Raw genomic sequence first — 25,054 nt, forward strand, 5'->3', positions numbered from 1 at the left:
CGTCGGGATGGGGGTCCCTGTTTCCCCTTGTCTGTCCTTTCCGCAGGCGGCCGGCCTCGCCCGGCCTGGCTTTTGTGCCAGCCTCCGCTGCGGCATCCTTGCAGAGGGCTTTCACTACAATGCCCATCAGTCCCATTGCAAAACCGGGTCTAGGGGCTTTCCCCCCCCCCCCAAGTTCTTTCTTCGGCCTGAAGCGGTGTCTTGAAGCCTTTGAAGACCAAGAATGTTGTGGGAACTCATGGGCCAGGTTTGCAGTTGAACGTGGGAACTCTTGAACACAACTCCCCAGGCTCAGACAGGAGCCGAAAAGTCTGAGCTATGCGGGGCCGGTGAAAGCGCCCTTTAAATAAATTTGATTGGCGTCGCTAGCCCGTGTGTGACTTTGGCAACTATATATAATTGCTTAATAAATAACATTAATACAAAATGTGTAGGTAATCCTCCATCTACAGCCAAAACTTCCACTCCTAAGAAGAACATTTGTTAACTGAATTTTGCCCCCTTTTTACCAGCTTTCTTGACACAGTTGTTAAGTGGATCACTGCAGCGGGTAAGGTAGTAACCCGGTCGTTAAGTGGATCTGGCTTCCCTATTGACGTGGTTTCTCTCGCCAAAGAGGATCACGTGACTCTGGGACTCTGCCACCATCATAAATATGAGTCTGTTGCCAAGTGTCCAAATTTTGATCCTATCACCACGGGGATGCTGCAACGGTCGTAAGTGTGAAAAACGGTCCTCAAGTCACTTTGTAACTTGGAACAGTCACTAAATGAATCTGTAAGTTGAGGACTGCTTGTATTAATAATATGAATAGAATAGGATAGAATAGAATAATAAAATTAGAATAGAATAGAATATAGAAAATAGAATAGAATAATAAAATATAGAACAGAATTACAGAATGGAGTATAGAATATAGAATAGAATAGAATAATAAAATTAGAATAGAATAGAATATAGAAAATAGAATAATAAAATATAGAATAGAATTACAGAATGGAGTATAGAATATAGAATAGAATAGAATAGAATAATAAAATTAGAATAGAATAGAATATAGAAAATAGAATAGAATAATAAAATATAGAATAGAATTACAGAATGGAGTATAGAATATAGAATAGAATAGAATAGAATAGAATAGAATAGAATAGAATAGAATAGAATAGAATAGAATAGAATAGAATAGAATAGAATAGAATAGAATAGAATAGAATCTGGAAGGGAACTTGGAGGTCATCTAGCCCAACCCCCTGCTCAGGCAGGAAACCGTATACCATTTCATACAAATAGCTGTCCAGTCTCTTCTTAAAAACTTCCAGTGATGGAGCGCTCACAATTTCTGGAGGCAAGTTGTTCCACTGGTTAATTGTTCTCACTGTCAGGAAGCTTCTCCTTAGCTCCAGGTTGCTTCTCTCCTTGATCAGCTTCCAACCATTGTTTCTCATCCTGCCCTCTGGTGCTTTGGAGAATAGCGTGACCCCTTCCTCTTTTTTGGGGCAGCCCCTCAAATACTGGAATACTGCTAATATGAAGGAGAAGAGGAGGAGGAGAAGAGGAGGAGGAGGAGGAGGAGGAGGAAGATAAATGAAGAGCTGCTTTTCTCCACCATGTCTTCCTCAATCTACCCCCCCCCCCTCCCAACCTCTATCTAACCCGGGGTGTGCCATCTTGGCCACTAGAAGACCTCTGGACTTCAACTCCCAGAATTCCCCAGCCAGCATGGGGACGTCTCGAAGTGGCAAAGGTTGGACGCCCCTAATCTAATTTCTTTGACTCCACTTCGGGGTTAAAGGACAGAGTGGTTGGATACAAAAGAAATAAAAATTTTTAAAAAATAAAGATACTGGACAGCCACTTGTCTGAAATGGTAAAGGACCCCCCCCCAAGATCCCTTCCCACTCGGATTCTGATCGACTGATTACAATAAAATAAACATATCGCTTTTTTTTTAGGCCCCAATGCTAGAATCCACCCTGTCCTTTCAGGTTGCAGAAACTCGGGAGGGAGGGAGGGAGGGAAAGACGGGGTGCCCTTAAAACACCCCAAAACTGCCCCTGTTGCAGGCCCACAAAGGGCCCCTCCTTTATTGCGTCACACCTGGAAATGCCAATTTTTGCCCTCTTAACCTCTCAATTCTCCAGCTTTTTCAATTCACCTACACAAGTTGACTTGATGCCCCTCTTCAAGTGAACCCCAAAAATTCAATCTTGGGGGTGGTTATCCTTCTCTCGCTCTGCCCAGACAGCGAGGCCGGCTGGTTTTCAAGGATTGTGCACGCATGTCCCAAATTGGGTTTTTCAGTCTCGCAACATTCCCCAGAAAATGTCTTGTTTGCCAACGGTCGTTAAGGCTTTCTCTCTCTTTCCCCATGACTCAGATTCAAAAATGTCAAAACTTTAGACACATTTGGGGAACTTTTCATCGGGGCTTTTAACTCAACGGCGTTTCGTGTTTTTAACTAGATCGCATTCGGCGTTTGCGCATCAGCGTTTTGGGTGACCCTGATTTTTTGTTTTTATGGGAGGTTTTTTACGCAACGTTTTAAATATAAGCTTTTTTTTTTCTTCTCCTGGATGTTTGGTATAGTTTTTGTTTTGGGATTTTAAGACTTGCCAGCTGCCCAGTCTGAGTCTCTCGGTTGAGTTGGATGGCTATAGAAATTAAACAAATAAGTAAATGAATAAATAATATTGTCGCAGGGCCCATAGTTGGTGTTTTATTCTGAAGTTACTTTGGCCACGTTCCACTGTTATCTGCGGTCACCAGAGAGGGCCACCTCCTACCTACTCCATACTGGAATCGCTGAGCTGTTGGACTATGATATGGAATAGTAGACTCCTACGGCTGGAAGGAACCTTGCGGGGTTGCAACAGGGGTCATCTAGTCCAACCCCCAGGGGCCCAAAACTGGAGTCCCCATTCCATTCCGGACAAATGATTGTCCAATCTTTTCTTGAGACAGACAGACAGATAGATATAGATGATAAGATACATGATAGAGAGAGAGAGACAGAGAGACAGACAGATGGATAAAGATATATAGATAGGCACATACAGATATATCGAAAGGTAGATATAGAGACAGAAAGACATATATAGAGATATAGACAGGCATATAGAGATATAGACAGATATAGACATAGACAGAAAGATCAATAGATATAGACAGACATAGACAGAGATAGAGATAGACAGACATAGAGACAAGACAGACAGACAAGACATGATGGATGGAAAACAGACAGATGGATCATAGAATCCTAGGGCTGGAAAGGCCTTTGGAGGTCTTCTAGTCCAGCCTCCAGGGGCCCAAAGCAGGCAGGCAGGCAGGCAGGCAGACAGACAGACATATAGGATGAGAGAGAGATGATACAGACACAAACACAAAAACATACATAATGGATGAGAGAGAATGAGAGACAGGATGATAAACAGAAAGATATGACAGACAGATGGACATGATGGAAGATAAGCTAGAGAGAGAGACGAAAAGATGGATGGATGGAAGATACACATGGGTCATAGAATCCTAGGGCTGGGAGGGACCCTGGAGGTCTTCTAGTCCAACCCCTTTCCCAAGGCAGGAGACCTTATATTATTTTGGACCAATGGCTCTCCAATCTTTTCTTGAAAACCTCGAATGATGGGGGGGCAACTTGTTCTTCTGTCCATCAAACCTTAGCCAGCATATCCCAAACCCCACATCCTTTGACCTCGAGTGTAATCCAAGTGGCTTAAGCCCCCGCTCCAGGCTTTCCCTTGAGGTGGGGGAAGCCAAGACAGAGCTCCCCCAGTACCCCTGCCCCCTTGCCCTGGGTGTCCCCCACTCAACCAGGGACTGCCCGAGTCTCCCCCAAGAAGACATGGCTCGAAGGAGTACAATCAAGTCCGTTTATTAAAATCACAAGGAAAGTTGCATGATTCTGTCCATTCGCGCAAAGCCGACAGCCTTGGCATAAGCTCCTTCCTGTCACAAATCGGGAGCCGTTGTTAACAGGGGTCTTCCAACTTGGCAACTTTAAGACGGGTGGACTTCAACTCCTGAGGAATTCTGGGAGTTGAAGTCCACCCGTCTTAAAGGTGCCAAGTTGGAAGACCCCTGCATTATAGTATTAATTTATCATTTAAAAAAAGAGAGAGAAGATTCAGCCCCTTCAGAATTTAAGTTTTAAATTAAATTTAAATTTCAGTGCAAGTTGCGGGGAGATCCCCACTGCTTTGGTCCGAGGCCCCTCCTGACCACCACCCCCCAAAAAAATGAATGAACATCAGCAGAGGGAAACTCCGGTTTGCCCAGCCCTGGGGGCCACACACAGGCTGGCGAGGGGACGTCAGGGCACCAAGGCCAGCCAGCCAAGGATGAGGAGGCCCCCGCCATAGGGTGCCACCTGAGTGAAGGACGGCTGGCCAGTCAGCGCATGATAATAAAAGGGCCCGCAGAAGAGTCCCAGGCCGGACGACAGGACGCTGCCAGCCTGCAGGAGACCAAGAACAAAGACGGCTTTAAGGTCGGCCCCTCCCTACAAACCACAGATGCCCCTTCCGGTGCCAAGCCGGGAGACGCCCGGGGTCCGGCTGCCCCGTCTGGGCTGACGTGGAGAAACGGCACCCAGAAACCGAAGGAGGCTCCAGGGCAGGGTTGGTCAGCTCTGGCCAGCAGGAGAGGTGGACTTCAACTCCCAGAATCCCACAGTCATTATGATTGTTATTGTCATTGATATAATCGCTAGTGTAGGATTGAGAACGTGAGCGAGGAGTAAACATATGTACGCAGTCTGTGTAATTTGTAAGTAAAACTTCTATGGGGCTAGCTTGGGTAACTGGAAGAGGGGTGGACTTCAACTCCCAGAATTCCAGTCACTACTACTACTACTTCTTCTCCTCCTCCTCATAACTACTATTAGTGTATGAAAGGGGTGGACTACTCCCAGAATTCCAGTCATTACTACTACTCCTCCTCCTTCTCCTCCCCCTCATCATCATCATCATCACTACTATTTAGTGTATGAAAGAGGGGTGGACTTCTAGTCCCAGAATTCCAGAGTAATTATATTATCATTATCATTATTTAGTGTACGATGATAGTATGACAGGAGAAAAGTAAACATATATATGCAGTCTACATAATTATAAGTAAAACTTCTAAAGAGCTGGGCCACTTGGAAGGATCTGGACTTCAACTCCCAGAATTCTGGGCGTTCACCGATCTTAAAAGGTGCCAGGACTCAAAAAAACGCTGCCCCAGAAGATGGGGGTGGGGGTGGGGGAGCTTTCCCATGCACATGACAGCCCAGGGACCTGACTGCACTGGGAGAGAGATTTCCAGAAAGAGGAGGGGGGAAAAACACCTGAATTGCCCCCACCCCTCCAAGAATTAGCGGGGCGAAATCCTGGAGGGGTTGGGAAGGGGAGGGTCAAAACAGGCCAGAGGGTAAGTCTCCCTGGAGGACCAAAGCCCCGCCCCCAACTTGCAAGAGCTGCGTCTGCAGCAGGGGTCTTCAAACTTGGCCCTTTCCTTTGATGACTTGAAGCAGGTTGGGGGCGGGGTTGGGACGCCCCCTCCCCAAATACCTACCAGCATGGGGTAGCGGCAGTGGGGCACCGCCAGGAGTGCCAGGCTGTGTAGGAAGTGGTACTTATTGGCTGTGCCGTACAGCTGCAAGAGAAGCATCACACCGTGGGGGCCTGCACGACCCCCACCCCCCCTAGGACCCCTCCCCAGGACCCCCCCCAGCCGCCACTCCCAGAGCGGGCAGGAACAGCCGCGTGGTTGCTGGCAGGACCACAGTGAGAATCCCGCCACGATATCCAGCTGGCTCCCTCGGGGTGGGGGTGATTGGAAGGTCTTTTTTTCGGGGCGGGGGGGGGTGTCTTTTACCTCCTTCAGGTACTCTGGCTGTTCCCGGGGGTGGAAGCCTGGAAGAAGAGCAGCGGGACCCGGTTATTGCGGGGGGGGGGAAAGGACGGGGGCTTGGAAAGACCACCGCCCGCTTTGGGGCCGCCCCGTCCAGCGAGACCCCCCCCCCCGGCTTCCCCTTGCTGGCACGGGGGCTGCCGGCTTCAGACCAGCGCGGGGTCTCTTCACTCCGCCAAGAGGGGTGCGGCGGGGGGGGGACCCCCGACGGCTCGGTGGCCGGTTCAGACCCCCTCCCCGTCGGGGACGACCCCAGGGGTGGCATTCTGCCAATGGGGGGTGGGCTGCACGCGGTGAGGTCACCCCTGCGTGACGTCACGCCCCCCCCCCAAAGGCTGGGGCAGGGGTCTGCCCGAGGGGCGCCACTAAGCGGCCCCTTCGTCTTAAAACGAGCAGCCCCCCCCCCAAAATTGCTCGGCCCTCCCGGACGCTGCAAAGGAAGCGAAGCCCGCAACCGGACTCCCCTCCAGGCGTCTAACGGAGACCCCCACCCCACGAAGACCCCTCCCCAAATTGCAGCCGGCTTTTCTTTCTCCAAGCGGCCACGCCGGCTGGTTCCGGGCTCCAGCCAGCCCCGTCGTGCCCAGGTCCGCCCCCCCCGCGCTCACCGTGAGCCCCATAAGCGGCCGCCCCCACCGCGGCCGCCCCGCTCAGCGCCCCTAGGCGGCGGAAAAAAGTAGCCGCGGCCGCCATGCTCCGCTGGGTCTTCGAACGCTTCCGACTAGGCGCGTCTCAGCCAATCGGGCTGCGCGGAGCCTCTTTCATATGCAAGCCACGCCCATCCAACGGGTCCAGCCAGCCAATCGGCGCTTGCTACCGCTTTCCCTTTGGGGGGAGCCCGCTATAAGGAAGGGAAACCGAGCCCGGCCGTCATCCAATAGGAAATGAGTTCCCTTCCTTCTCCCGTTTCTTTTTTTTTTGTGTGTCCTCCAGTCCGATTCGCCTACTGCGAGGTTGGACTTGAGGACGTCAATCAGGGCACGGGAGCCAATCCCGTGAAGCAGGAGGGAGGGCGCAGTTGCGGCACTTGGCGGCGTGGTGCATGAAAGCAGGCTGGCTTATTCTGCCATTTACGGTAGCGCCCCTGCAATGGCGCCCTCTGTTGGAAGAGAGGGAAAAAACCCTTGGCCTTTTCCCAGTGGTGCCCTTTCCTTCTCTGGAGAAGCAGGAGGCTGGACTAGAAGACCTCCAAGGTCCCTTCCAGCTCTATTCTATTCTATTCTATTCTATTCTATTCTATTCTATTCTATTCTTCTATTCTATTCTATCCTTTCACGTGAAGTCACGCAGTCCGACGTTAGCCTCCCCCCCATTCCTTTTCCCCCCACCATTTCTGCACGTTCTTCCATGAAAACTGCACGTGGAAGCATCCGTGTATCTCTTAATCGACTAGTCTGGTTACGACCGCGGTCTACCGAGCTGCAGTGACCGGCTCGGACCGCCAGGGGGCAGCAGGGATGCTGTGCAACGCGGGGGAGAGGAGGGGGGCGGGTGGCAGGGCGTCTCCATCTTGGACCACAGCTGCCCTGATGTTCCAGCCCGGTCTTCCCCAACATGGCGCCCTCCGGGACGTTGGACCTTCCGTGACCATCACCTTCCCACCCGCGCGGCCCAGACTCGCGTGCAGAAACCTGTCACGTGGGAACGCGGCCCTGTGTCGCTGCGCAACCAGGGAAAGACACTGCCCATTGGATACCCACCGTGAAGCTTTGGAGGGGGGGCGATGGTGTGATAGTCCCCCCTCCCCCCCTACCGCGCAACGGCCGAGTCCTCCAACTTCCATCGGGGCTCGGGATTCCCACGCTGGCAGGAACCTGCCCGAAATACAATACCCCCCCCCCCAATCGCCGCTGGCTTTCTCGTCCCCCTCCCATTGGGAAGCTCTGAGTTGGCTTCTGAAACCTCGGCACCCACGCAAAAGCTGACACGCATGTCCACGCAGATGGGGCACGGCCGTGGGAAGTTCCCCTGCACCCCCCCCTCTCCCCGGGCAGGGTGCCAAAACCAGCGTATCGCCGCCGAGAGGGCTTGCCTTCGTGCCAGGCTTTCTGCCACCCACCCGCCAAGCCCATTCGGGGGTCTGGTGGAACTTTGGAGGGGGGGCAGCTTCCCTAGAGTCGCTCTGAAGCGGGCTGGGGGGGGGGACGTCGAGCCTTTCCGTCCGCACCCCGACGATCAGCTTCGAGTCTGGGTTGCGCTTTTCCATCCGACCCCCTCCGCCCTCGCCCCCCCCACCCAATCTACTACCTCTGGCCGTGCCGTAGCTCTCCGTGCGCTGCGAGCACGTGCAGAGTGCTTCCCGCGATCCGAGGGGCGGGAGGGGGAGGGGGGACAGCCCGGGTGCCTCGCCCTCCCCCTTCTTCTCGGGGCGAGAACCCCTCTGGTGGGTCCGAGCGGGGCTCCAAAGAAACAAGCGTGTCGCCTTATATCCACCCCACCCCCACCCCGAAAAAAAAAAGTCCAGCCGATGCGCTGCGCGGCTGCTCCACCCTCGCCCTCCTTGTTCGAGACCCCCGTGGCTTCCCGGCTGGGCTCCGAAGCCCCTTCCCCTTGTGGTGGTGGCGGCGGGGAGAGACCAGAGCAGACCACCTCCGGGCCCCCCCTCCCCAAAGGACAGAGGATGCGCTGCGCGGTGTGCCCCCATCCTCCTCTTCCTCCATCAGCTTGCCCGGCCGCGACCCTCCAGGCTTCCCCATCCCCCCACCCCCCTTCAGCTGCGGCTTCGAGCTTGGCAAGTGAGCGGGCAGCGATGACGTCCCCCCGCTCTGGTTTCGCCCCTCCGCCGCCCCCCCCTCCCCCCAAACCCGGAGCGCGCATCCGCTGCCTGCGCTGCCTGCGCCTGGCGCAGCCTGGAAAGCGGAGCGAGCGGCTATTTTTAGCAGCCACCAGGCGGGAGGGGAGGGGAGGGAGGGTGGGCTGCCTCCCTGCGACGCCCACCGCATCCCCGACGCCCTTTCCCGCATCTCTGCAGCTCCCTTTCTTCCCCCCCCGCCCCTCCCACGCACGTATGGGCCGGGCAGAAACCCCCCCTCCACACAGACACACGCACACCCACGGCGCAACTCCGCCGGCTGGATTGAGTGGACGAAGCCCCCTGCCCCAATTGCACGCGCCCAGAGAGGGGATTGGGGACCCCCCCATTTGGGACACAAACACACCCGCACACACACGGAAGAAGCGGATGATGGAGGGGTGGGGGAGGCGAGGAACGAACGGGCGGAGGCGGGCAGGAGGAAACGCGCAGCGTGGGTTGCCACGATGGGTCAGCTCCGGCTCCCGGCGCGTTGCGCGAAGCCAGATGGTGGTTTATGCAGCCAACCGTGGTTACGCAAGACGTGGTCATAACGCAGTGGGCCAACCCAGATGCGGAGCCCGCGGCCCACGTCGTCTCAGCCCGGAGGGGAGTCTCGCCACGTGGGGATCCCCCCCCCAAATGTGGCAAATGCGCTCCTCACACTCACCCCGGGAATTCCGGTTCCAGAAGGGTTTGCATTTGGGGAGGGGGGGATGTCCATTGCAGTCGGACGTCTTGCAGTTTGTGAGATAATTAAGACCCCCCTGTTCCTGGAAGGGGGGGGTCTATTTCCCCAACACCCCGCCCCCACCCCCGTCCGATTCTGCCAGAGAAAAAAAGCCGATTCAACAATTAAATCTTTTTTTATATATTTACAATATCATTTTTCCATTTCTTGCAAGGTTTAAAAATGTGTACAGCATCTCAGCTCGATCCCAGCCGACCCCCCCCCACCCCCCACGCACACACTTGTACCCCGAGAGTTCTCGTCTTCGGAGAAGGGTGTGTGTGTGTGTGTGTGTGCAAACGCAACCCCCCCCCAAAAAAAAACCACCCACACCGGAGCAAGCTCGTCCATCCCTTATCCAGGTCATAACAAACTCTGGAGCGGTGGGGGGGGGGGACCGAAGAAAAAGCACCGCCTTAAATTTCTGTTGGTTGGTTGGTGGTTCCAATCCCGGTCTTTCCAGAAGCTGGAGGAAGAAGCCCTCCCCTCGCCGAGTTGGGAGGGGCTACAAAAGTCTCAGTCGGTGGGGGGGGGAGGAGGAGGCTCTTTTTGGGGGGTGGAGGGGGGGGGTTGCAAGAAGATTCCTCAAAGTCAGGTGCGGGAAGGTGGTTTGAAAAATTGACTCCCCCTCCTGGCCGAAGTCTCATAAAAATAGATTCTTTCCGTTGTGGGGAGGGGGGAGGGAAGAGGGGGAGGGGGCCCAGCCATCATGCCCAGAGTGAAAAGTGTCCACAGCAGAGAAAACGGGGGGGGGATTGTTGGGGGAGGGGGGGGGAAAGGCAGCCCATCCCCTTCCCCATCATTTCCGCAGAAGAAACCTTCCAGCCCAAGGCACCCACTCTCTTTCTTGAAGACCCCCCCACACACACCCAGGGTGGGCTGGGGAGGGGGGTCGCACCCCACCACACACCCGCTCTCCTCTCTTAAAATCCGGGAAGCCTCTTCCTATTTGGCCAAGATCTGAGGGGCAGAAAAGACCCCTCCCACACACACACACACACACACACACACCCCACACAGGCAGGAACAATGGTGGTGGATCTCCTGGATCTCCAAGGAAGCCTTTGGGTGCAGACTGAGCAGGGTTAAGTGGATTCCAAGGACCTCTTCAATTTAGCCCCCCGGGCGGGGCTTTAACCCACTTTGAGGGTATCTAACCCTGTGCTTCTAATGGCGGAGGGAGGGGGCAACCCGGGTGGGTTGGGGAGGGGGGGGGCATGAGTGCAGAGGCGGGGGGGGGGGCGATGAGGATGAGGGTCAGAGTGCCCCAAGGCGATTAAGGTCAGGATGGCACTCTTTTTTTTTCCCCCTTGGCACGCGTCCAGCCAACGTAAAACCGCGAAGCAAAATACCCCCCCCTTCGAACCCTCCAAACAAGGGGTAGCAAAAACACGCCCCCCCCTCTCTCCATCTCCCACCCTGCACCCACCCACCCACCCACCCAGCGCTGCTGCTGCTGCTGCTGAGTTTGGCACAAATGTTGCTCTTTTTTTTTTTCAATTTATTTCTCTTTTTTTTCTTACAAAATAATTGTTTTCCTTTTTAAAAAAAACGGATATAGATATATATTTATTCATAATAAAGTCTGTCTCGTCTTTCTTTTTTCTTTTCTCTTTCTTTTTTAAAAAAAGGAAATCAACTTTGCAAAGAGAGAGCTGGAGGGGGTCCCCCCCATGGCTTAGAATGAAACGCCCCCCCCTCCACCCTTCCTGCTCTCTGTCCCCCACCCCCTAATCCAGGGGTCTTCGAACTTGGCCCTTGGATGACTTGTCCACAAGTTCGAAGGGCCAAGTTCGAAGACCCCTGCCCTAATCCATCCTTCCTTCCTTCCTTCCTTCCTTCCTTCCTTCCTTCCTTCCTTCCTTCCTTCCTTCCTTCCTTCCTTCCTTCCTTCCTTCCTTCCTTCCGGATGCCAGCAAAGAAAAGATCAGCAGAGGCATCAGGTGAGAGGCAGCGGGAAGAAAATTTAAAACCACAAAAGGAAGGAAGGATGGATGTGTCTTCACGGGACCAGAGAGAGAAAGAAATGCACCCAAATTAAACGAAGGGATGTATACAGGCAGTCCTCGGCTTACGACTTTTCATCTAGTGACCGTTCAAAGCGACAGCCGTGTTCAAAAAAGGGACGGAGGACTGTTTTTCACACTTACGACCGTTCGCAGCATTTCTCCCCCCACTCCCTCATGGTCACGGGATCCAAAATTCAGGCGCTCGGCAACCGACTCGTGTTTATGACGGTCGCAGCGTCCCAGGGTGTGTGTGTGTGTGTGTGTGTCACACGAACCCCTGTTGCTACCATCCGACCGGCGAAGTCGACAGGGGAAGCCGGAATTCGCTTAATGACCCTGTTCCTCCCTTAATGACCGTACCGATTCACTTAACAACGGTGGCGAGAAAGGTCGTAAAAAGGGGCAAAGCTCACTGGACAAATGTCTCACTTAACGACGGCAATTTTGGGCTCTGTTGGGGTCGAGGGATGCCTCTAATTCCACGGGACGAAAAAATGCTTACGACCGGAATTGAGGCCAAAATTCCCATCGCTAAGCGAGGCAGTTGTGAAGTGCCCCGTTTTACGACCTTTCTTTGCCACCGTTGTTCAGTGAGTCCCTGCAGTTGTTAAGTTAGGAACGTGGTTAAGTGAATTCGGCCTCCCCGTAGACTCTGCTTGTCAGGAGGCCACAAGAGGGGATCACGTGACACCCCCCCCCACCGGGACGCGGCGACCGTCATAAATACGAGTCAGTTGCCAAGCGTCTGAATTTTGATCATGTGACCCCGAGGGAGGCTGCGACAGCCGTTTAAGGGTGAAAAGTGGGGGTCACTTTTTCCGGTGCCGTCGTAACTTGGAACGGTCGCTAAACGAACGTGTGTTGGAGAAGATCTAGGGTGCTCTGCAAGGGTGCGAGAGAAGGGGCCCTTGTAAGACGGAAGAGCTCAAGACACGGGTGGGTGGGTGCGCCCCACCACTGTTTCCCCCCTCCCCGTCAACAATTTACGGAACCCTTGCACCCCCCCACCCCACCGGAAGGAAAGAGCAAATCACTGGGGGAAAAGCAGGTGACTCGAGGCAGCGAGCCAGGCTGCGTGAAAGAGCGCAAAGCCATCAGGAACGAAGGAAGTCCTTCCAGGGGGGGGTGGGCACAAGCAGACGGGCCGGGCGGAAGAAGGCCAACCAGGCAGCCAAGTGCCGGCGGGAAGGGGTGGGGCAGAAGAAACAAGGACCCCTGCAAATAGGGACCCCCGCCTTTGGGTCTGCAGTGCTGATTTAGCCACAGTGTTGTCGCAACCGTCCAAGCGCTGGAAGGGGTAGGCCAGTTGCGGGGCCCGTCCAGAGGGGAGGAAGGGGAGGGGGAAGAGGCTGGGAGGGAACAGGAGGGCGGCAGGGGTCGCCCAGGGCTGAAGGAACAGCTGGAAAGGGCCCACCCAGCGGGGTAGGCTGGGCTTCTGGGGGTCCTGCCCTGTGGGGCTGGACAGGGAGTGGCCTGTTGCCCCACCGGACCCTCTTTGGAGAACCCGTGCCAGGCTCCAAGGGGCAGGAGGGCTGCTTTCTCCTGACCTAGAGCCTCCCTGTGGGGTTCTTCCGCCCCCTCCCCCAATACTCTGGGACTCCGCCCCCTCCCCCCACCCGATCAATGGATCAGCCCAGGAAATTTTTGTGCGGTGCAGGAAGGATTGGGAGGATGGGAGAAGAAAGAAAGAAAGAAAGAAAGAAAGAAAGAAAGAAAGAAAGAAAGAAAGAAAGAAAGAAAGAAAGAAAGAAAGAAAGAAAGAAAGAAAGAAAGAAAGAAAGAAAGAAAGAAAGGGAAGGAGAAGAGGGAAGGGAGGGAGGAAGGAAGAACGAAGGAGAAAGAAAGAAAGAAAGAAAGAAAGAAAGAAAGAAAGAAAGAAAGAAAGAAAGAAAGAAAGAAAGAAAGAAAGAAAGAAAAAAAGTGGGAGAGGGAGGGAGGAAGGAAGGAAGGAGGAAGGAGAAAAAGAAAGAGGAAGGAAGGAACAAAGAAATAAAGAAAGGGAGGAGGAAGGAAGGAAGGCAGGGAGGGAGGAAGGAAGGAGGAAGAGGGAAGGGAGGAAGGAGGAAGGAAGGGAGGGGAGGAAGGAAGAGAGGGGAGGAAGGAAGGAACAAAGAAAGGTAGGGAGAGGGAGGAGGAAGGAAGGAAGGAAGGAAGGGACAAGGAGACACCCAGCACTCAAACCCCTCCCCTACTTCTTCTGGCACAGAAAGGAACTGGTGGTCCAATTGTCCACGAAGAGGTTGGGGGTGGGGTACTTTCTCTTCTGGGTCCCTGGAGACCAGTGGGCAAAGACTGCTGGGGAAGGCCGAGAAGGGACAGAACCCCCTCTTCAAACCGGGAGACCCTTCACTCCGGAAGGAAGGCGCCAGATCCACTTTGCTTTCCCGTTCAGTGGGATGCCCCCCTGTGGCCTCCTCGTCCTGGGGCCCTGGACCCTCCACCCCAGGTCAGATGGAAGGCTGAGCGTCTGTTCCCAGGTGGCCTAACCCAGATGTTCCGTACCCAGGACCGTCGTGGAGAAAGACACGAAAAAACATCAAGAAGACCGATAACCAAGAGCCCGATCCTTCCCTCGACGCTCTAAACCGGGGTCCCCAACCCCAGGACCGCTGCCCCGTACGGGGCCGTGGCCCGTCTGGAACCGGGCTGTGCAAACGGCAGGCGTGGGCGCTCACATGCCCAGCTTTGTCTGCGCAAGTGCGCAGGCACTCTTGTGCACCCATGACGCTCCATGTGCGTGAACGCCTGCCGTTTGCAGGGCACCATGTCCCTCCCCCTGTCCTCCCCCCTCCACCAGTCTGCAAAGCCGCAAAGGGTGGGAACCGCTGGCCAAAACTCTCCAGAAACTTTGGCTGAGCCACCTAGCGGGATGGAGGAGAGCAACCAGTGGTCTCTGGTGGGATCCGGTGCTGAATGCGTGGATCAAGGAGACTGCCAAGGTGGCCATAGAAATGTGGGCAGATCCTTCCTTCCTTCCTTCCCTTAATTCCTTCCTTCCTTCCTTCTTCTACCCTTTGATAACCACGTTTAAAGCTGGCTTCTCCAAGCCCTGAAACAGCTCGCAAAGCCTACCCGTGGCATTTCCCTGATTGTGAAGGGGGGAGGCCCTCTCCAAAGCCCCCTTTTTCTCTCGGACCCCCCCGTGAGCCGAGCCCCCAAATAGCCTTCAAATGCACGACCCCTTTTCTGACATTTCTCTACACGCAAGTGGAAGGGCACTGTTCTTCGCCCCTAACTCCATGCCTTGACTCCTTGGAAGAATGGCAGCTGCCCACGCGGGGTGGGCTCTCGTACCGTGCCACCTCTAGGAGGATGGTGGATCCACTGAAGGGCCACCGGATCTGGGCGAAGGGGCTGCCGACCCCACCGGGCTCCCTCCTCCGTTGCCGTTCCCCCACAGTGTGATATAAAAGGCCTGTACGGGCCACGGGGCGGGAAGAGGACCTCCCCCTGGGGGCAGCTTGGCAAGAGACTCCCCCTCCCACTGGGGGGGGCTTCGGGCACCGAGGACAACTATACACGGGTGGTGGAGTGAGGGTGAGGGAGGGTGTTGTTGTGTCCAGTGGGGAAGGTGTTGAAAGGGTGCAAGGCTTGCATACCCGTGATGGTGCTGGGAATCATGGTAATGGTGTTCGGGGTCATCAGGGGCACATCGTCCGGTGCCCGGCGAAGTGCTAGGGTGTAGTCGGGAGGGCAGGCAGGGCGTAGGATTTCATGCGGTCGCAAGGGCTCCAGGTCGTGCGCGTCGTGCTCCAAATGTTTGATCTGCAGCGACATGATCTCTTCCTCATGGCTGCCGTGCACCAGGTCGTTGGCCGCGCTGCGTTGGGGACTGAGCCGCCGTCCGCTCCGCAGCTCGTGGCGCCTGTCCCGCTTATAGTACAGGGCGGCAAATGCCAGGATGTTCAGGAAGAGCAGGGAGGCGCCCACCGCCACCGTCACGCTGAGTTCGGTGGAGTAGTCCCGCGAGTCTCCCGGGAACGGCACGTACCGCGGTGGACGGGCGACGTCGTCTTCGTCCGGAGGGAGGGTGGCAATGGGCTGGCGGGTTGTGCTTGGCCCCACCCGTGTGCTGGGCCAGCGGGTGACATAGGGGGGCACCCGGGTGGTGGTGGAGGTGTAGGGGGGCTCGTGGAGGTTGTGGAGGTGGGGCACCAGCTCCAGCCAGAAAGCCACCTTGTTGGCACGGTAGTTGTCCCGCACGCGGGGTTTCAGGCCAATGTGCAGGTACTGCTTGTCCTTGGTGTTGAATTTGGTCCACACCACCTCCTCGAAGCGGTTGGGCTTGGTGTGGATGAACTTGGTGTCCTGCGGCACAGGCTGGTTGGGGTCCCTGTGGGGAGGGGGAGAAAGAAAGCAATGGGTGGAAAACAATCAAGGAGAGAAGTAACGCAGAACTAAGGAGAGACTTCCTAACAGTGAGGACAATTCACCAGTGGAACACCTTGCCACCAGAAGTCGTAGGTGTTCCGTCCCTGGTGGCTTTGAAGAAGAGACTGGACAGCCACCGATCTGGAATGGTATAGGGCAGGGGTAGGCAACCTTGGCTCTTTTAGGACTCGTGGACTTCAACTCCCAGAATTCCTGAGTCAGCTATGCTGGCTCAGGAATTCTGGGAGTTGAAGTCCACGAGTCCTAAAAGAGCCAAGGTTGCCTACCGCTGGTATAGGGCCTCCTGCTTGAGCAGGGGGCTGGACTAGAAGACCTCCAAGGTCCATTCCAGTTCTATTCGGATTACATATTTGTCTGAAATGGTATAGGCTCTTCTACTTGAGCAGGGGGTTGGACTGGAGGACCTCCAAGGTCCCTCCCAATTCTGCTATTCTATTAGTCTAACAAAGAGAAAGACTAGGGATGACATGAGAGCAGTCTTCCAATATTTGAAGGCTGCCAGAAGGCAGGACAAGAAGCAACGGATGGAAACTAATCAAGGAGAGATGATGCAACCTGGAACTAAGGAGAAACTTCCTGACAGTGAGGACGATTAACCAGTGGAACGACTCGCCTCCAGAAGTTGTGGGTTCTCCAACGCTGGAGGTTTTTAAGAAGAAACTGGAGAGACATTTGTCCAGAACGGTGTCGTGTTTCCTGCTTGAGCAGAGGGTGGGATTAGAAGAGGGGTCCCCAATCCCCGGGGTGTGGACTAGTATCGGGCCACAGCATGCCCGCAACTGGTCCACACAAACAAAGCCCCATCCGCGGGATGCAGGCAGCACGCCAAACCACGCACCCTCTGGTCCATGGAAAAACCTCTCTCCACAGAACCGGTCCCTGGTGCCCAAAAGGTTGGGGACCTCTGGTCTAGGTGACCTCTGAGGTCCCTTCTCTGTGATTAAAAGTGGCGGACGCACCAGAGATAGCTGCCTCGGATTGAGCAAAAGCTCCCATCCGTACGTCTGATCCTAGGACTCTTCTCTCAGGCCCGCAAACCGTGGCCCTGTCCACCAAACGTGGACGTGGCCAATTTTTGGACATTTTGAGGGATTCTGGGAAGCAAACACAGTTTGTGGGAGGCGGAGCTGGAAAGGGTTTCGTTCTAACGGGGAAAAGAGGAACGTTAGGAGCTGGAAAATTTCCAGAAGCTGTCCGCCAACTTCGGTCCACTCCTGTTAAAAGCGGCCATCTTTGAGAAACACTAAATCAGACCTCGTGAGATAAATGCCCCTGTTTGTTTGCCAACGGGAAGTCTTCCAAAATGCCAGTTTTGACATTGCGTCCTCAAGACTCATGAGAGATCCAGGGTCTGTATCCCAAAGCAAGCTACCAGCTGCCCATCTCTGCTCCGGGATACCTGTTCACACATGATGCAGACTGCCTAAACATGTCTCTGGGTTCGTCTCAGTAGTTCTGATTTGAACCTTGGTCTCCGCTGGCTGAGGATGATGGGAGCTGGGATTGAGGATACCTGGTGAGCTGGGGAAAAGCTGGCACTGAGAGAAGGGCAGGGGGCAAATAAACCAAATTTCTTCTGCCAGCCTCCATACAGACATGTCACAGCTTCTGGGTCTTTTTCCCCAACATCTAGGAGGGCTGCCTTGTTTTGGGGGGGGGCGGTATAAGCTTGGAGGTGGGCACTGCCTTGAAACTGGAGGGGGGAGGGAATCAGGAATTCTGCTTTTCTTTCTGGACATTGCCAATCCTCCCCGAGTTATTTCTTTAAGCCAGGGGTCTGCAAATTTGCCTGCTTTAAGACTGGTGGACTTCAACTCCCAGAATTCCCCAGCCAGCAAGAGTTTACCAGAATTCATCCTGGGTAGGACAAGAAGAAATGCGGCTGGACTGCATTTATCACATTTTTTTGATTGGGTAACTTTCTTAATAGATGGTGGGAATGCAGTAAACTTAATATATCTTGACCTGGTTTTTTTTCCTGCAGACGTTTCATGGCCTGACCAGGTAACATCATGAGTGCTAGAAGGGGATTGCACTTCCTAGCAGTGATAATGTTACCTACTTGTGTAATGAAACGTCTGCAAGAAAACCACCAAGCTCAGAGACCACCAAGAACCCCACAGCCGCCCTCCTCCTCCTCCTCTCCACAAACATTACTCCCTTCTAGCACTGATCATGTTACATAGTTGGGACATGAAACATCTGCAAGGAAACTACCAAGCTGAGAGAGCACCAAAGACCTCACAGTCCTCCTCCTCCTCTTCCTCCTCTCCACAAACATCACTCCCTTCTAACACTGATGATGTTGCCTAGATGGGTGATGAAACGTCTGCAAGAAAACCACCAAGCTGAGGGACCACCAAGGGCCCCACATTTCCACCCTGAGATACAAATAGTCTCTTTTATTTGGCAAGGAGTTCTCCCAGGTAGTTCACTAACTCTCCTTGGCTCTGGCTGGCCGCCTGATCCTACTAGGACCAACCAGGATCTCGATCCTGGCTTAATGTCGGCCATGACCTCTATCCCTTCCGCCACAGCATGCATTCCAGAGGGTTCCCCCTCTGCAGCTCCTGTTCATGGTGTGTGTGTGTGTGTGTGTGTGTGTGTGTGTGTGTGTGTGTGTGTGTGGAAGTACCCCTTTCTGCTCCCCAGACACCAAATCTTATGTGCCTCTGCTGACCCTCAAAGGAGAGGTCCACCCTTCTTAACGGCCTTCTTCCAGGAAGAAAATATTCTCCGTCCTTCTCATGCACGTACTTTGTCAAACTTCTACAGCTACAACTCAGCCCAAGACTTCCGTTGCTAAGCGAGACGGCTGCGAAGTGAGTTTTGCCCCATTTTACAAGAGTTGCTAAGCGAATCACTGCAGTTCTTAAGCCAGTGGCATGGTTGTTAAGTGAATCCGGCTTCCCCGTTGCTTGTCAGAAGGTCGCAAAACGGGATCATGCGACTCCAGGACATGGCGACCGCCATAAATGTGAGCCAAGGGTTGGAATTTTGATCAGCTGACCATGGGAAGGCTGCAGCAGTCGTAAGTGTGAGAACCGGGTCACTTTTTTCAGCGCCGCTGTAACTTGGACTGGTCACTGAACGAAATGTTGTAAGTCGAGGACTACCTGTATCTTTTGAATCTAAACGCTGGTCCCCTATCACCGGCTTCCCCACCTCAAAGCTTACTCATTGCTCCTAATCCGCTCCTTCCCCCGCCCTTTTGACTTTATGATGTTGTGGTTATTACTTAAGATTTAACCTTCATTTCAATTGTCCGGGCCTGGCAAAAACTTAACAGTTCCAGTCCTAACCGAGGACCTAAGAGTTGTTAAGGTAACGTCTGAGTATGTAAGAGAGTTCCGAGTAGGGTGGCTTTTTGGAAAGTCAAAATATTCAGGTCTGATAAGTTCGAAATTTCCACGCATCTAGGCCAGGGGTCCCCAATCTGTGGGGCTACGGCCCACTACCAGGCCGTGGCCTCTTGACCACTGGGCCGTGTGAATGGCTGGCCAATGTGTGCGCATCCCCCCCTCGCGCTAGCGCTGCCCTGAGCATTGCACAAGTGCTAGGCCGTCCCGAGTGTCGTGCAGGCGATAGGTCGACTTCCAGTGTCATGCGGGCGCTCATGCCACCTAGTTTCCTGTGGGTGCTAGCCTCCCCCCAGCATCACGTGAGCGCTAGTCCCACGCCAATGTCACACGGGCGCTAGGCCCACCCTCAGCTCGGCGCAGGCACCAGGCCCTCTCCCAGTGTCGTGTGGGTGGTCACACTGCCCCAGCTTTGCGCAGGCGCTCACACTGTGCTCAGCTTTGCACAGATGCTAGTCCCACTCACAGTGTCACATGGGCAGGAGCTCCACCCCCACGCACGCAGCCCCATGCCTCCCTCTTCCTTTCCCTCCAGGCTGCCACCCTAGAAAGGTTGGGGACCTCTGATCTGGGCCACCCTTTGGGTATTGCGCCAAGCGCTCCTGTTACAATTGGTACAACCACTGATTTATCGTCACCCATCCACACTGCCATTACGGATCTCACCCGGTCTTCGCAAAATTGGTCCAGTAGGTCATGACCACGGCGCTCAGCATGACATCGTTCTTGGAAAAGTTGCAAGGAAAGAGGTCCGTGGCCCCAATCATGGGGACGCCGAAGACGTAGGGGATCTCGTCCCCGTGGGCCGCGTCCGCCCACTCGGGACGAGTATCCGTCTGGCAGTGATGGTAAAACGTGTAGAAGTAGACAGGCGACTGATACTCGGCGTGGAGCTTAGCAGTGGCCACGGCTGGCGCGACCCACTGATGGTCTGTGAAGAGAGCCAGAAGAGTCTTCCGGCGCATCTCGCCGTTGTCTCGATCTGCCCAGTCGGTGTACATGAACTTGATGGTCTCTCGCAAGATGTCTTTCCCTTCCGGGTAGCCATAGAGGTTGTCCACAAAGTTTGAGATGGTGAAGTCGAAGTAGCTGGCTGAGATGCCGTCTTCGTTCTCCATGGAATCCTCCACAAACTTCAAGCCCTCTCCCTGGTTGACGCCGATGAGGATGTCATAGTTGAGGAACTCGCCTTGCTGCATCAAGATCTCCGGATCATCGGGGACCACGTCGCCGTCCACCACGGGGCCGAAAGCAATGTGGTAGCGGGCGGGCTGGATGTCCTGGTCCACCAGCTCCCGGTAAGGCTTGCGCCGTAGACATTCCACGGTACTGCTGGTGTCCATGTGGTCGCAGCCAACTTTGGAGGCCAGCATACGGGTGTATTTGAGCGGCTGATAGTTGACAGACCAACTGGAGATGGCAGTGCCACTCTGAGCGATGGCTTTCTGGAACAAACCTAGGGGTGGGAAAAGAGAAGAGGGCTCAGCAACCAAGTGATGGGACCAAAATGGGCAACAGTTGCCAGCTCTAAGGTTACAACACAGAACATCGAACAGCAATAGCAATTGCACTTAGATTCGTAGTGCGATACGGGCCTAAGCAGTTTACAGAGTTGCCATGTTGCCCCCGACAATTTGGGTCCTCGTTTTACCGACCTCGGAAGGACGGAAAGCTGAGTCAACCTGGAGATGGTCAGAATCGAACTTCTGGCAGTGGGCAGAGTTAGCCTGCAATGCCGCATTCTAACCAGGGTGGCAGCACAGCTCTTGATAAGCAGCAATGTTGTTACCTAGTTGGGTAAGGTTAAAAGGTGGGCTAGATCAGAGTTTCCCAACCTTTTCGGGTTGACGGCCCGGAAGGGAGGGAGGGGGGGAAAAGGGGGTGGTTTTGTGGGAGGGCAGGCGCGTGTGCGCACGCACTGGAGCACCCATTGCTCACACGAGTAGAGCTGAAAGCACCCACAAGGCTCGCACGAGAGAGGCCCCTAGCACCCGCGACACCCATGTGTGGGGCTGCAAGGCCTGAGTACCTGCGATGCTCAGGTGAGTAAGACCCTGAGTACTCACAATGCTCACATGATGGGGGCCACAAGTTGCTCATGCAAGTGAGGCCCTAAGTGTCGGCACACTCCAGCCAGCCACTCACATAGCCCGGTTGCGAACATGCCAGGGACTGGTTGTGGGACGCGGCCCACAGGTTGGGGACCCCTGGGCTAGAGGACAGGACAGTGAAACAGGAAACTGATATGCTGCCTTGGGAATTCTGGGTGTTGAAGTCCATCCATGAAAAAGCTGGTCATCATCACCCACGAGAGAGCTGAGTCCAGCCCTCCTTGAATTCCATTAACTCCTTTATCTACCGCCCGTTTGCCTTGACCTTTGTTAAATCGAAATTTTGTTTAGAGGGAGCATGGAATAGACTTCTGCTCCGTCACTGGAGATTTTTAAGAAGAGACTGGACATTCACCTGTCTGAGATGGTGTAGGTTCTCCTGTTGAGTGGGGGGCTGGACTAGAAGACCTCCAAGGTCCCCTCCAGCTTCTATTCTATTCTGTTCTGTTCTAATTCTATTCTATTCTATTCTATTCTATTCTATTCTATTCTATTCTATTCTATTCTATTCTATTCTATTCTATCATTATTCTATTGTATTCTATTCTATTTTAATTTTATTATTCTACTCTATTCCATTCTATTTACAACAGTTCATTTACTGACTGTTTGATGTTACAATGCCACCCCAAAAAAGTGACTCATGAAGGTGTTTCACACTTACGACCCGTTGCAGCATCGCACAATCACGTGACTAAAATTCAGACTCCTACTGATGACCTTTGCCGTGTCCTGGGGTACTGTGAGTCCTTGGGCAAGCAAAGTCCATGGGGAAACCAGATTCACCTAACAACAGTAGTGAGGAAGGCCGTAAAATGGGACAAAACCCACTTAACAGCCGTCTGGCTTTGCCAGGGAAATTTCGGACCCAGATTGTGGCCGTAAGTTGAGGACTCCTTTGAATAACCTGGGTTCCTGATTTTTTTTTTTTGCCCCTGACACTACCAGGTCAGTATCACTGCCATGGCCACCAGCACCGTAACCATAATCCCCGACTGACGCAGAACTACCTTCCGAGTGGTGAGACAGGATGAGCAGGTTGACGCAGGAAGCTCCAGCCCCAGAGCCGAAGATGGTGATGCGCTCCGGGTCGCCCCCGAAGTGGCCGATGTTCTCGTTCAGCCACCTCAAGGCCTGAATCTGGTCAAGGAGGCCGTAGTTCCCCTTGCCCGACTGGTCGCCCGTGCTCATGAACCCTGCCGTGGGAGGAGAGAGGGAAAGGAGTCAGACTCGGGGAGCGAGAATCGTGGTCCTGCGTTGCCAGCCCCGCCCAGAGCATCTGTTGGCATGGCTCAACCTGCACATGGATTGATAGCTGTGATTTTTAACCCTGGCTCTTTTTAAAGTCGAGTGGACGTCCAGCTCCCAGAATTCCCCAACCAGCTAGAATGGAATGGAATGGAATGAGAACAGAACAGAACAGAACAGAATAGAATAAATATAGGAATGAAGAATAGAATAGAATAGAATAGAATAGAATAGAATAGAATAGAATAGAATAGAATAGAATAGAATAGAATAGAATAGAATAGAATAGAATAGAATAGAATAGAATAGAATAGAAGAATATAAAATATAGAATAAAGAATAGAACAGAACAGAATAGAATAAATATAGCAATGAAGAATAAAATAGAATAGAATAGAATAAATATTTATTTATTTATTTTATTGAATTTGTATACCGCCCTATTCCCGTAGGAATATATAATTTAAGAATGAAGAATAGAATAGAATAGAATAGAATAGAATAGAATAGAATAGAATAGAATAGAATAGAATAGAATAGAATTAGAATAGAATTAGAATAGAACAGAACAGAACAAAATAAGAATAGAATAGAGCTGGAAGGGACCTTGGAGGTCTTCTAGTCCAGCCCTCTGCTCAAGGAGGAGAACCTATACTATCTCAGATGAATGACTGTCCAGTCTCTTCTTAAGAACCTCCAGTGATGGAGCACCCACGATTTCTGGTGGCAAGCTGTTCCACTGGTTGATTGTCCTCACTATCAGGAAGCTTCTCCTTAATTCCAGGTTGCTTCTCTCTTTGATCAGTTCCCAACCATTGTTTCTCATCCTGCCCTCTGTTGCTTTGGAGAATAACGCGACCCCCCTCTTCTTTGGGGCAGCCCCTCAGATACTGGAACACTGCTATCTTTATTTCTTTTCCCTAGACTAGCCAAACCCAAGTCCTGCAGCCATTCTTCGTATGTTTTAGTCTGCAGGCCTTGGATCATCTTAGCTGCTTGACTATCTATGTCACATTTTTTGACTGGCATTTTTTTTAATAGATGGTGGGAATGTGGTCGACGTAATATACCTTGATTTCAGCAAAGTGAAAAAATAAACTCATGGTAAGCTAAATTAATAAGAGTTAAAGCTGGGCTAGATGGCCTGACAATTACGTGACAAAGTGATATGCTGGCTGGGGAATTCTGGGAGTCTCCCCTCTCCCATCTTAAAGGAGCCATGGTTGAGAAACACTGACAAAAGCAGAATGTCCCACCTTCACCTTTACGACTTGTGGATTTCAACTCCCAGAATTCCCCAGCCAGCATATCTGTTTCCCGTTTAATTGCCATAGCTGGCTGGGGGATTCTGGGAGTTGAAGTCCACAAAGTGGCGAAGGTTTGAGATTCCTGACTTATCAAAACCAAAGCCCAGATTTTTTTTTCTTCCATGCATGTTTTCTTGATTTTTCTCAACCCTTCTGCTTCTCAGAGACCTTATTCCACTTTTGCACACATGCGCATTGATTAGGCAGCCCAGCCTAGTAATTCCAGCCACGGAAATGGTTTTGCGTCTATTTTTGAACAAAACGAAGCCGAAGCACACAATTGATCGGAAAGCATCTTTTTATATCTTCTCTTCTCTTTTTGCCTGGGCCAAACATTTGCACCAACTTCTGACCGATCTCCTTCAAAATTCATCATCCCTCCATCCCGGGGCTTTTTCGCTGTAGATAATGAGGCCCAGCCATTAATTATTCAACACTTTTTAATGAAATATTAATTTCTGCTGTGCCTGGGTAAATTTCACACCCAGAGGGGGGAGGGAAAAGGGGAGGGGAGAGGACCGGAGCCACACCCCATGCCGATGCGGTGTCCGTGGCTGGTTTTATGGCCGTGGCCCTAATGCCAAGCGGGCATCACCAGCCTCAAAAATCAGGAATCCTCCGCCCTTCATAGCTGTACGGCTGCTTGCTGTACTACAGGGCCAATCATCCAGAGCAAAGGGCTGCAAATGCAACATTTTTAACAATGTGCCATTCTGGGGATTTTTGTATGTGTGCATATTGGTTAGGGGAACACAGTGGCAAATAGAATAGAATAGAATAGAATAGAATAGAATAGAATAGAATAGAATAGAATAGAATAGAATAGAATAGAATAGAATAGAATAGAATAGAATAGAATAGAATAGAATAGAATAGAATAGAATAGAATAGAATAGAACAGAATAGAATAGAATAGAATAGAATAGAATAGAACAGATGGAATGAAATATGAATAGAATAGAATAGAATAGAATAGAATAGAATAGAATAGAATAGAATAGAATAGAATAGAATTATGAAGAATAGAATAGAATAGAATAGAATAGAATAGAATAGAATAGAATAGAATAGAATAGAATAGAAATATGAAGAATAGAACAGAACAGAACAGAATAGAATAACTTTATTGTCATTTTAAATGTATACTAACCAGTATACATTAAAATGAGATTTTGTTGCACAAATGAGATC

The 25,054-nt window shown here is 52.6% G+C and overlaps 2 protein-coding genes across 4 annotated transcripts in view; both read right to left on the reverse strand.

The window, feature by feature from the left end:
* Nucleotides 1-4,065: 4,065 nt before the first annotated feature.
* Nucleotides 4,066-6,699, reverse strand: LOC308676740 (transmembrane protein 256 homolog). The gene is made up of 4 exons (XM_081342757.1): nt 6,525-6,699; nt 5,881-5,918; nt 5,578-5,658; nt 4,066-4,477 (listed from the first exon to the last, which is right to left on the reverse strand). Exons 1-4 carry the CDS (start codon nt 6,607-6,609, stop codon nt 4,334-4,336), a joined length of 348 nt encoding a protein of 115 aa, XP_081198883.1. The 5' UTR covers nt 6,610-6,699; the 3' UTR covers nt 4,066-4,333.
* An 8,260-nt stretch (nt 6,700-14,959) lies between these two features.
* Nucleotides 14,960-25,054, reverse strand: part of LOC308676128 (neuroligin-2-like) — a gene marked incomplete at both ends in the record, with an annotated part of 31,182 nt that continues 21,087 nt past the window's right edge. For all 3 annotated transcript variants that reach the window (XM_081341861.1, XM_081341863.1, XM_081341862.1), the window contains 3 exons: nt 14,960-15,779; nt 19,864-20,653; nt 22,319-22,504. In XM_081341861.1, coding sequence (XP_081197987.1) covers nt 14,960-15,779; nt 19,864-20,653; nt 22,319-22,504 — 1,796 coding nt within the window. The remainder of the gene's footprint in view (nt 15,780-19,863; nt 20,654-22,318; nt 22,505-25,054) is intronic.

This window comes from Vipera berus, assembly GCF_964194415.1.
Source record: "Vipera berus genome assembly, chromosome: W".
Lineage (NCBI taxonomy): Eukaryota > Metazoa > Chordata > Lepidosauria > Squamata > Viperidae > Vipera > Vipera berus.

Bases quoted from the DNA above. Each gene is read 5' to 3' on its own strand.
- LOC308676740 (XM_081342757.1), bottom strand. From the start codon at position 6,609: ATGGCGGCCGCGGCTACTTTTTTCCGCCGCCTAGGGGCGCTGAGCGGG. The intron at 5,919-6,524 runs GTGAGCGCGGGG...CTCTTCTTCCAG, and splicing joins GGCCGCTTATGGGGCTCACG to GCTTCCACCCCCGGGAACAG. The intron at 4,478-5,577 runs GTAGGTATTTGG...GGTCTCCTGCAG, and splicing joins ACTGCCGCTACCCCATGCTG to GCTGGCAGCGTCCTGTCGTC.